Source organism: Eubalaena glacialis, chromosome 1 (genome assembly GCF_028564815.1).
Source record: "Eubalaena glacialis isolate mEubGla1 chromosome 1, mEubGla1.1.hap2.+ XY, whole genome shotgun sequence".
Taxonomy (NCBI): domain Eukaryota; kingdom Metazoa; phylum Chordata; class Mammalia; order Artiodactyla; family Balaenidae; genus Eubalaena; species Eubalaena glacialis.
In genome coordinates, this window is record NC_083716.1 from 60,967,622 (window position 1) to 60,981,107 (window position 13,486).

General features: G+C 34.9%; 1 protein-coding gene across 2 annotated transcripts in view; it reads right to left on the reverse strand.

Moving 5' to 3' along the window:
* ADK (adenosine kinase) overlaps positions 1–13,486 on the reverse strand; it is a 503,819-nt gene that overhangs the window by 301,736 nt on the left and 188,597 nt on the right. For both annotated transcript variants that reach the window (XM_061197296.1, XM_061197285.1), the window contains exon 4: positions 12,334–12,412. In XM_061197296.1, the coding sequence (XP_061053279.1) occupies positions 12,334–12,412 (79 nt within the window). The remainder of the gene's footprint in view (positions 1–12,333; positions 12,413–13,486) is intronic.

A 13,486-nucleotide genomic window follows, 5' to 3' on the forward strand; every position in this document is an offset into this window, starting at 1 on the left:
TTAAATGGCAAACACCATATTCATTGCCCAACCAACCAAACAAATGAGACATTTTTCTCTCCCAGAAGAGATTTGATTTTATTTTTCAGTTCAAATAAATATATTAATTAACAAGACATTTATTTTTAAAAGTTCCTGAAATCTAATTACAAAATAGAATGAAAAGGAATGGAATCAAGGCAAGAATTTTATCCCCTGAATGAAATAAGATCCTGCAACTTGTGGTTTTCCTTACTGAAGCACTTGTTGCTTTGCTCTTAGGCAGGAGAGACACAGTCTCAAACTGTACCCGTGTTTAATGTCATACTGCAGGACAATGCACCACATTAAGGTTCATAAGTGTAAAAGGTATGCTTTCTTTCACAAAGTGGATAGTTTATGATGTGTAGGTGTAGATTTATACTATACAACCTCAGAGCACACCTTAACTACTGAGACAAAACTAAAAGCATGTTTTACTAACAGTGGCAAAAGAATCCCTTAACACAAGACATAAAATAAGGCTTAAGGACAAAAAGCAGAAAGAAAAGAAGAAGGAAAGAGAAAAGAGGAGGGGGAGATAAGGAAGGAAGAAAGAAAATATAGGTTTTGCTTTACATTAAAGAATCTGACTTAACATAGAAGGATGTCACAAACACATTAAAAATATCCTTCAGGAAAACAAAACACTACTTTCTTCACCTTAGTTTAGCTACTAAAATCTCTCACAGTCTTATTCAACAAAGAAAAAGATTACCAAAGAAGGGAGGTGTTAATTCATACTTAAATTTTTCAATTGCAAGGAGAAATTCACAATTTTAATAGTCAACTTTATTTTGTAAGACCTAAGTTACCTAAAATTATTCATTAATCTTAAAATTGGCACTAAAAGGAACCTCCTCTTTAGTGACATAAAGGTTTGGCAAGACTCTGTGTTGTATCACCGTCTGCCACATCCTGCTCTGATATTTATAAATGTAGTTGTGCTATTGACAGTTCTGCAACTGCTCCAGGTGTAAGGCATTAGAAGGGAGAATTCTCTTTGATCACTCCAATGTCGTTTCTTCTCTTTAGATCTAAGCAGTCTGCACTGTTCCCAGATTCCGAGATATATCTACTAAAATGCCTTTTAATCTCTATATAGTTTTTTCAGGTGAAATAGGTCATAAAAAGAGATAATCAGAATAATATTTATTCATACAGGAAAGCCACACAGATTAACTGTTTTTTTTTAAAAAAAAAGGTCTAAAAAAGAAAACATGAGGCTCTCAATTTTCATCAACTTTAATTTCTAAATACTATGACTTAATTGGAAATGCTACATGGTTCTTAAAATATCAACTTTACAATTCTGGGTTGAACATGTTTCTATTCATTCAAACATAATTGTATAAACTTTATAAAAAATGTTTTTAGGTATTCAATATACAAAGAGTTTGGGAAAACTTTAAAACACAATTCTGAAAACTGGTTCATTACATGATGTTTGTATGAAAAAAACAATTAAAGCACCCCTCCCCCCTCCACACACCCCAGCAGCCATCCTGTATAAAACATAAAAATACTGGCACAAGACAGTTCTCTCAAAATTTCATTAAAAACAAAACAAAACAAAACAAAACAAAACAAAACAAAAGCTTGGTTAAAATTTCACTAGAAGTTAAACATAGAGGCTTATCTAACTGTGAGAGAGATGAGAAAAAGAAAGATTGAAAAGTCAATAATGAGAGAACCAGGTGAGGAATTAGAAGTGAGGATATAAGAATTCAAGTGACCAAGAGAAACATTTAATATTTATGTGAAGAAAAGAATCAAATCTGTTACTGATGGATTTATATAAATGATTAAGGAAGAAAATTTGTAATTAGGAACATATTTTACTTCCTGAAGAAAAATGGAGGAGAGAGGGCTATTTGGCAAGGAACATATACACATTTAGCAGTTTTCAATAAATGATTTCAGTTACAGCAAAGAAAGAAGTACTATTTTATCCCTAAGATCTTTGCTTTAAATAAGAAAAATCTACTTTATTTAGAAAAAATGGCAGTTATTAAAGCAATAAGAAAATGATTACTCTTTATTATTGAATAGCAAATCATAAAAATCCATATAGCCTCAACACTTTGGGGGATGAGAGGAAGAAGAAATAATTGATTCCAACGATGATCTACTTATACTTCAGGTAACAGACTAAGAAGGCACTTAAAATATTTGATTAGATGCCCAGAACATATGCAAAAATGACTAATTTTTAACAGGTATAGAACATTAGAAAGATCAGTAAATCAATTTGCAGGAAGCTTAATAATGAACTTATATAACTTAAAACAATATAGGAATACCACATGTAGCTGGTCATGAGGCTTCTGAAAAACACGAGTCAGAAAAAAGCATATACTGCCATGGAGCAAAAAGATATCCAAACACCAAAAAAACTGCTGTCCCTCAGAAGCATGAAGGAAAGAGTTGGTTTAATTAGAACTGTATTAAAAATGATGGCTACTTGATTCTCTCTGACAACCTCCAATTCTTCCCAAATTGAAGCAGACTGTAAAAACTGGAGAGAGTATGTGAAATGCTACTCAAATCTAACATATATGGACAAGTCAAAACTGAAGTCCATTAAGGAAGAGAGAGAAATCTCCAGTAAGGAGAGCAATCAGAAGTTTCCAGTTAGAACACCTGGGTTCTAATTCTGATCTGCTTAGTTACCAACCATGGCATTTTTATCTATCTTATATAATCAGAATCCTTTTCATTAAAATGAGATCACATCTTTTTTCCTATCTCACAGGCTGTTATGAGGCTCTAAAGGTTGAGAGAGCATACAATAGTATAAAATAAAGATTGCAAAGAGGTAATACAAATAAGTTAAGTAGGTAAGGTTTATGAAAACCAATAGCCCAGCATAAGAATAGAAACAATAGGCCACTGGCCTTAAAACAGTGACCAACTTTTTAGAATCCCAACACAGGAACAAATATAACAGACCAAAAAATACATATATAATGATAATTATGGAGCAACTTAATGGGGTATGCAGCTCCAAACTCTTTCCAAAGAAGCATTAAAACAAAAATAAACAAACAAAACCCTATCAAGTACACCAACATATGTACTGTAGGAATTGCAGAAGAGAGAAAGGAGCAGAAAAAAATATTTGAAGACATATGGCCAAAAAATTCCCAAATTGATGAAATACATGAACATATACATCCAAGAAGCTCAATGAACTCCAAGGAGAATAAACCCAAACAGATTCACACCAAGACTTGACTAAATTATCAAAAGATAGAGAAAGAATCTTAAAAGCTGAGAGAAGCAATTTGTCAAGAATAAGGGGTCCTCGATAATATTAATAATATTTCTAGGGCTTCCCTGGTGGCACAGTGGTTAAGAATTCGCCTGCCAATGCAGGGGACATGGGTTCAAGCCCTGGTCCGGGAAGATCCCACATGCCACGGAGCAACTAAGCCCGTGCGCCACAACTACTGAAGCCTGCGTGCCTAGAGCCCGTGTTCCGCAATGAGAAGCCACCACAGTGAGAAGCCCCCGCACCGCAATGAACAGTAGCCCCCACTCGCTGCAACTAGAGAAAGCCCGTGCACAGCAACAAAGACCCAATGCAGCCAAAAATAATAAATAAATAAATAAATAAATAAATAAATAAATAAATAAGCAAGCAAGCTGATTTCTCATCAGAAACCATGGAATCCAGAAGGCAACGCTATGACATATTTCAAGTAATAAAAGAACTATCAACCAAGAATTCTACATCTGGCAAAACTATCCTTTAAGAGTAAAGGATAGGGAGTTCCCTGGTGGCCTAGTGGTTAGGATTCCGGGCTTTCACTGCTGTGGCCCAGGTTCAATCCCTGGTTGGGGACCTGAGATCCCACAAGCTGTGCAGCACAGCGAATACATAAATAAATAAGAATAAAGGATAAATTAAGACATTCCCAGATAAACACAAAAGCTTAAGGAGGTAGTTAATAGTGACCTGCCCTACAAGAAATGCTAAAAGGAGTCCTACAGACTGAAATGAAAGGACACTAGACAGTAACCTAAAAACATAACAAGAAATAAAGAACAGTGATGAAGGTAACTACATAGGAAAATATAAAAGCCAGTATTGTATATATGTGCCACATCTTCTTTATCCATTCATCTGTTGATGGACACTGAGGTTGCGTCCATGTCCTGGCTATTGTAAACAGAGCTGCAATGAACATTTTGGTACATGACTCTTTTTTTTTTTTTTTTTTTTTAAAGGAACCCCTTTATTTATTTATTTATTTATTTATGGCTGTGTTGGGTCTTCGTTTCTGTGCGAGGGCCTCCTCCAGTTGCGGCAAGTGGGGGCCACTCCTCATCGCGGTGCGCAGGCCTCTCACTATCGCGGCCTTTCTTGTTGCGGAGCACAAGCTCCAAACGCGCAGGCTCAGTAGTTTTTGGCTCACGGGCCTAGTTGCTCCGCGGCATATGGGATCTTCCCAGGCCAGGGCTCGAACCCGTGTCCCCTGCATTGGCAGGCAGACTCTCAACCACTGCGCCACCAGGGAAGCACTACATGACTCTTTTTGAATTATGGTTTTCTCAGGGTATATGCCCAGTAGTGGGATTGCTGGGTCGTATGGTAGTTCTATTTTTAGTTTTTTAAGGAACCTCCATACTGTTCTCCCTAGTGGCTGAACAGAGTGAAGTAAGTCAGAAAGAGAAAAACAAATACCGTATGCTAACACATATATATGGAATCTTAAAAAAAAAAGAAAAAAATGGTCATGAAGAACCTAGAGGCAAGATGGGAATAAAGACGCAGACCTACTAGAGAATGGACTTGAGGATATGGGGAGGAGGAAGGGTAAGCTGGGACAAAGTGAGAGAGTGGCATGGGCATATATACACTACCAAACGTAAAATAGATAGCTAGTGGGAAGCAGCCGCATAGCACAGGGAGATCAGCTCGGTGCTTTGTGACCACCTAGAGGGGTGGGATAGGGAGGGTGGGAGACGCAAGAGGGAAGAGATACGGGGACATATGTATATGTATAACTGATTCATTTTGTTATAAAGCAGAAACTAACACACCATTGTAAAGCAATTATACTCCAATAAAGATGTTAAAAAAAAAAAAAAAAACTTGATGTGCCTTTAAAATGGCCAAGTAGTCCCTGAAGAAGAAAATAAATGAAGAATTCTAAGGCCAAAAAAAAAAAAAAAAAAAAAAAAAAAAAGCCAGTATTACCACACTTTTGGTCTGCAACTCCTCTTTTATTCCTAGAGGATTTAAAAGGTAAAATGAATTATACAATAATTATAAATCTGTGTTAATGAGCACACAATGTATAAAGATATAATCAGGGACAACAACAATATAAAGGGGGAAGATGGAGATATAAAGGGGCACAGTGTTTACGCCACTGAAACTAAGTTGGTACTATTCAAACTAGGTTGTTATAAGTTTAGAATGTTAATTGTAATCCTCAAATTAACCAAGAAAATAACTAAAACACATACAAAAAAGTAAAGAGGATGGGAATCAAAATGGTATACTACCAAAAATAAAAAATATAAACAAATGAGTACTTGTCATGGACTAACTGTGTCCTCCCAAAATTCGTATGTTGAAGCCCTAACCTCCAAGATTTCAGAATGCAACTATATTTGGAGATTGGGGCTTTAAAGGAGTCATTAAGTTAAAATGAGGCATTTATGTTAGGCCCTAATCCAATCTGACTGGTGTCTTTATAAGAATTAATAGGAGCACACAGAGAGACACGAAGGGTATGCACAGAAGGACAAATATTTGAAGAAGCAGCAAGAGAAGAAAGGACCCTGAAGAAATCAAAGTAGCCAACACCTTGATCTTAGACTTCGAAGCTTCCTTGATCTGTGAGAAAATTAATTTCCCTTGTTTAAGCCACCCAGTCCATGGTTATTATGGCAGCCTGAGCAAACCTATACAGTACTTAATTGAAATTATATACTATTCTGTATTATTTCCTTTTCTGTTACATAAGTGCTATTATTTAAATGAAACAATATGAATAATTAACAAGTGGCAATTAGTAATAATTAAAAGAAGGACTAACTAAACAGTATATGTATGGGAAAATATAACAGTCATTTCTTTTGTTTAAATAAATATAGCAACTTATTTTAACTTTTTTAAACTATTACGTATTTAAATTTCTATAGGCCATATTGTATGTTCTTAACGTACATAAATATAAGATTTTTAAAAAGAAGAGTAAGTACAGTTGGATTAAACAGATGTTACCAAAATTTAGAAAATTTAGACAAAAATAACAATGACGTGTTCCTTTTTGTCCCATGAAATAAAAGAATGTGTGTTTCCTTTCCAATAATACTTCTCTGAACTGATTAAAACCATAGGACACCTTCTTTAATGTGTGGTAAAACTGAATATAGTTAAAAGTAAATTTCACTTTGACTTATGGCTCTGCTGTTATCTCCACATTCTTGGTGTCAGTCCAACGTGATGACATCAAGCTAAATATTCTTTCAACAAAAGCATTTGAGCATGGAATACTTAGGATTTTATTTACTAGCAATAGCAAGCATTTACATATACAAGAATTAGTTTCTAGCTCTACAAAATATTCATCTACCTTGAATCTATCTAAATGCTTGTTTTGGTATTCCAACTGCTTATTCAATCATGTCCTTTGCATTTATAGATTCATTACATATACTATCCATGCCTAAAATGAACATTATTTCAAAACACTCCAAACTACAATGGTGATTGCAATTTCTGTTATCAAAGCTGGATTCCAAGTAACTTACAGTTTTAGTTAAGACATTGAGAAAGCCCTATTTAAGTTGGCTGCCCTTCTATAGTGAACTTTTCCCCCTCTTGAGATATAAAGCAGTCATATTACACAAAAACGAGCCATTTGTTTGTTGTATGAGTTTTTCCTAGCCTCCTTATGGCCTCTTCAAATATCATCAAACACTTTTGGAGAAATGGCATATAAATTTTTGTTTTACTGTAATCTTTCTCTGCATTCTCATCTTCAATGTATTGCCACATTAGATAAGGACATTCTTCTTGTCTCACATTCTAAAAATATTATACTGCAGGACATATTTTCTAGGTCCAGCAACAATTATAGCCATCTTTTAGGCACATGTCCAAGGAGGCCATCTCCTTCCATTTTTTTTAAGTCAAAAATCACATTAAGTGCATCTGTACTTTTTAAAAAAACAGAAAAGTGACCAAAAACGTTCACTATGAAAGCATCAATATCATAGGTAAGCAAATCACATCCCTTTTTTTAGCAGTGTTGTATACAAGGTGTGCAGGATATTTAGAAGATAAAATCTTTATTTTCAGTAACAAGTTTACACTGAATAGAATTTGTCAAAATTTAAATTTGCACTGTCAAATATGTAGGTGAGAAAAGTCTAGAAATTATATTTGGACATGATATCAACAATACTGTTTTATGTTGCCTGTGGTTTCATTAAAATCTTCAAAAACATGTTTTAACAAATTAAATTATCTAAGAGCTTATGGGAAGATTTTCTTGTTGACATGATTTGTCACATCACTTGATATATCAAAGTATGATTGTTGGTAAGATCTGACAGAATGAGCTCTACATTGTCAATGTTAACCTTTACTCTTCATATGACTTCCAGTTCTTCTTTCATAGAGGTGATGATTTTTGCCAAGTAACATTCTCTTTCAATGTTTCAGCATATTTTTCCATAGCTACCATGAGTTATTGTTGTTAAACTACCGAACAAGGAAAAATCGATCTAAACCTGGTGTGATGTGGGGAAATCATCTTAAAGCCCTGGTAGACTCCAAGTATCAATACATACATAAGCAAACTATCCCAGAGCACACAGGACGGAAAAGGCCTACCAACCAAATTAAGATGCTTAAATCACAGATGTATCCATTTAAAACACACAAGAAGCAAGGGAGAGAGTTGGAATAAATTAACACACAGGGTGCAAACAAGTATTAAGGACCACACTGCCTGAATGTTCAAACATCATCTGCTTTTCACCTCATCTGCCTTCCCTGATGATGATGGTATCATTATGAGAACAGGGCCACAGTTTGAGCAAGGGGGCCACAGACAGGAGTCCCTGGGAGATATTAAAAATCAGGAACACTTTGGAAAAGAGCCTGAACAGTCATGGCTTTATTTGCCTTTCCTGGGTTATATGCATGTGGAGGTTAGAATGAGAACATAGTAAGTTTCACTAATGAGTGATCTTTGGAGAGGTGAGCCTAGTGGTATATGATCATAATACGGTCTTTCCATCTCTTTGTATTTATCAGTAATACTCTTGTTTGTTACAACACAGTTTTTCTTTATTCTGTCTTTAGCAGTCTTACAGGTTACAAACTTACTTGCTATTTATATTTAACAAATTGTATCAACTTTGCCCGTTTCCCAAGCTACTTGTTTATTTACTATCTATACTTAAAATATCCTATGAGTTTTGCCTCAATCTTAAAAGCTACCAGGTTACTATCTATGAATTTCATCTATCTTGTTATTCTTCTTGTCTTTACAGAAGAATTGAATTATTTTCAAAATACCTGTAACAAAAAACACATATTACAGATGGCACATGCTAACGAAAAACATATAGAATTAAGTGGTTTATGGGGACTTCCCTGGCGGTCCAGCGGTTAAGAGTTTGCCTTCCAATGCAGGGGGTGCAGGTTCGATCCCTGGTCTGGGAGCTAAGATCCCACATGCCTCGCGGCCAATAAACCAAAACATAAAACAGAAGCAATACTGTAACAAATTCAGTAAAAACTTTAAAAATGGTCCACATCAAAAAAAAAAAAAAATCTTAAAAAAAATGGTTTATGAATACTTTGATGATGATTGAATTCTTACTCTTATTCTTGGCCCTAATTTTAGATCTACAGTTCACAGCACCTAGCATACATTCAGTTAGTGTAGCTACGCTGAACTGGTATTTGTTGTCCAGTATTTGCTTCTTCAGTAACCTAGAGTGATAGAGAAAATGGAAGACTGTAATCCAGTTGTTCTCAGAGGTGAAGGAGACACAAATGAATAAGAAAAGAACACAAAAGCCCAAAATCAACCAATCAAGTGCATTAACAGAAAACAAAAACCAGAACCTTCCCGGATGGGCTGTCCCTGGCGAGACTTTTTAAACAGCATAAAGCTCAACCTCATTCATTCACCACAATAGATTCAAGCAAGATTATATCAAGATTGTTCACTCTAAGGCTCTAAATATTTTATCACATTTTACTTAAAATTTAGATGGCATAGCTTATGTCACCAGCTACTACGTAGCACAATGACTAGCACATAGCAGATGCCCAATAAATATCTGCTTTATGTACAAAGGAATCAGTTCTTCCTATTAATAACTGCCAAGGAAAATCTTAAGAATTCTCCTTCTAAAGAAGAGTACTTCTAAAGGAATGTTTTTCAAAACTCTGTGGTTACCCTAGTCATAAATTATAACTGGGCAATTATGTAGTTGAGTCATCAATCAGATGGAAAGGAAAAGCCCTCTCAAAATAGTAGGGGAACTAAAAACCCGAACAAGATGTTCAACTGAAGACTAGATTGAAATAAGTATTTTTAAGTGAATGAGAGCCAAAAATCTGGTTGTTCTGTTCATGAATGGGTAAATTTACATTCTGTTAAGATGAAGAAAATTCAGAAAAATGGGGGGAAAAAAGCCCTTTCCAAACTTTCCAAACTTTCTTTTGAAAAGTAGGATAGGGACTTCCCTGGTGGTGCAGTGGTTAAGAGTTTGCCTGCCAATGCAGGGGACATGAGTTCGAGCCCTGGTCGGGGAAGATCCCACATGCCACGGAGCAACTAAGCCCGTGCGCCACAACTGCTGAGCCGGCACTCTAGAGCCCGTGAGCCACAACTGCTGAGCCCATGTGCCACAACTACTGAAGCCCGTATGCCTAGAGCCCGTGCTCTGCAACAAGAGAAGCCACTGCAATGAAGAGTAGCCCCTGCTCACTGCAACTAGAGAAAGCCCGTGCGCCGCAACTGGAGAAAGCCTGCGCGCAGCAACGAAGACCAACACAGCCAAAAAAAATTAATAAATAAATTAATTAATTAAAACAAAAAGAAGCATAATTTTTTTAAGCATTCATTATCTCATAAATCCTTACAACTTCCACCTGCAATAAGCATTAACCTCCATTTACAGGTGAAAGGCCCATAAAAGTTGCTCATGCTTTCATAGCCAATAAAGTGACAAAGCTTGAACTCAAACCCAGTTCTAATGTATTCCTATGACCCCAAGAGCAAGCCCATGCTTTTGACTTGTTATGTCACCTCACTGATTACTGAATAAACAAATGAAATCAACTTGATTCAACAACTTGAATCAAGTTGTTATCACTCCCTTTTGAAGCATTTCTAGAATCTACTTTTGATTTATTTTTTAAATGTAGTAAAACAGACATATACAAAATTTACCTTTTTAATCATTTTAAAGCATACAGTACATTCGCATTGTTGTACAACCATCACCACTATTTATCTCTACAACTCTTTTCATCTTGTAAAAGTGAAACGCTATGCCCATTAAGCAATAACTCTTCATTTCCCCTTCCCACAACTCCTGGCAACCACCATTCTATTTCCCATCTCTATGAATTTGACTAACCTAGGTACCTCCTATAACTGGAATCATCATCATTAGTCCTTCTGTGACTGGGTTATTTCACTTAGTATATATGCTCAAGATTCACCCATATTGTAGTATGTGGTAGAATTTCCTTATTTTTAAGGTTGAAAAATATACCATTGTGTGCATATACCACATTTTGTTTATCCATTCTTTCACTGAAGGACATTTGGGTTGCTTCCACATTTTAGCTATTGTGAATATAATGCTGCTATGAACATGGGTTTACACGTATGTCTTCCACACCCTGCTTTCAATTCTTTTGGGTATATAACTTGTCTTAGTCTGCCCAGGCTGCCATAACAAAATATTATAGACTGGATGGCTTGAACAACAACAAAAATTTTTTTGGAGGCTGGAAAATCCAAGATTAAGATACAGTTGATTTGGTTCCTGGAGAACCGAACGCTCCCCCTACCACCCCACCCCCACATGAGGACACAGTGAGAAGGCAGCCATCTATAAGCCAGGAAGGCAGCCATCTACAAGCCAGGAAGCACCTTCATCTTAGATGGCACCAGCCTCCAAAACTGTAATAAAATAAATTTCTGTTGTTGAAGCTAACCAGTCAGTGGTATTTTGTTACAGCAGCCTGAGAAAACTAATACAGAAGTAAACTGTCTTTTTTCCATTAACCTGAGCTCTCAAAGTGACCACCAGAATGTTAAACAAACAAACAAACAAAATCAGCTGACAAATACAAAGACCTCATCTCCTCAGGCCACTGCACACAATATTTTACAACCTACAATATTTTAATACTATGATTAAATTTGAGCTTTGGAAGTATGAAGGATAATTACAGTGTATGTCTAAATCTAATAAAAGTTAGTTCAAAAAACCAGAAATTGTTCAACCTTTGTTTGTCAATTTTCCACTTCTCTGGCCCATAATTAAAATTCAAAGGGAAAGCATTAATCAATAAAACAATCAAAATGACCTGAGTCCCTCAGAGTTGACCTTTGACTGCAGTTAGTGGGATTTTGAGCTAGTTTACAAATCGTAGAGGTAAGAACCAGAAGTTTGTAAAGCTTTTTCACGTCCTTCATAATTGGAACTTTAAATAGAACACTAACACTCCCACTTAAAATTAGGTCACACTGGTAACTTGTAGAGTATATGTCAAAATGAGTTTATCCAACTACCCTCTGGAAGACGTATATAGATATAGACACAGATACATAAATTTACACATACATACATACAACTATGTAGATATATAGGTATGTATGTATTTATATATACAACAAGAAAACTTATAGTATCTTGTTGTAAGAACGTCCATTCTAAGTATTATATGAAATGCAGAAGCCATAAAGTTTAACTATATTAAAAAAAACTAAGAACTTTGGCAAAGTAAAAGACATGATAAGCAGGGTTAAAGTACAAATGACAAATAAGGAATACTTCCAATTTATAGAATAAAAAAGAATACTATCTATAAAATATGCAGAATTTCTACAAATCAATAACATGAAATATAAAATAATAATCAAAGGATTCCACAAGAAATTAAGAAGAAATGTAAATGAATAATAAACATTCAAAACCAACAAAAATATTATATAGCAACAAAATATAGATTGGAATAATTATGCACAATGACCAAAAGTCTAGAATCATTCTGAATCCATTTCTTTATCACCTTTAAAATAATTAACCAACCTGGGCCACTTTAATTGAATTCTGGGTAGAGCCACCAGCATGATATTCAACTTTGAATTTTTTTACAAGTTCATCAAACCTAAAAGGAAATCACAGTAGAAAAAAGTAAGTTAGCATTTGTCAGTTGTCACAATGCAAATTTTTCTGATTAGAAGTTCGTTAAATCACATTTAGTGAAACTTTTGGAACTACATAATAATGTTGAATAAATGAATTAAAATGTTGTATAAAAAACAACTTTGCTAAATTTCCATACTTAAGAAATTTTTTCTACAAGTGTACAACTATAAGAATTTAAAATATATAGGCTGACCATAATTAGCCATTAAACTAAACAGAACGTAAAAATAAAACTTTGTAAATTATTATTTATAAGCAATGCATATCTTCCTATATTAAGTGTTGAACTCTAAAATCCTTACACATGTATATTCTAATAAGTTCTAAAAGTTTTAGATATCATAAAGGCTATTGGTTTATAACTTAAAGAATTGGGAAATTACATTGGGTTGTGTGATTCTAGGAAAGTTGCTTAGTGACACAATTTCTGTATCTGCCAAATACAGGGGCAGAGAGAGACGAACTAAACCTTTGATACTTCATTACTTTGGCATCTGATAAAAGCTAGAGAACTTCTCTCCAGGAAAATACATATACTAACTATACATAAAACTTTTCATACAAGATGATCCATATAAACCCCTAGAATTACACATACCCAGACAAAGGGCTATGGATACTGATTCTAATAAGTCTCAAATTACATAGCATTTAATAATCCAGATCACAAGTCAATATTCCCTACTACATGTCTCTAACATGTTAGACGCTGTGGGAGACAACCAAAGGGCATACGTATACACTTTAATTTCAAAGAATTTACAAGCTTTGGAGGGACAAAAGGATGAATACACATGAAAAAGAAAATTTTAAAATACCAAGTTATCAACCAACAAAATGTATGCAACGTAGACAGCAAGTGCTACAGAAGATCAGTCAAAGAAGAGAGAGATTGGGATGTGAATAGAGTATTCAAAAAAGATGCCAGTCTTGGAAAGTATTTTCAAAACTTTAAATTTTTAAGTATGGAAGTAGATCTTTTTACTCAAATGAAACATTTCACAGAACTTCCAAATATAAAAAGAGATAAATA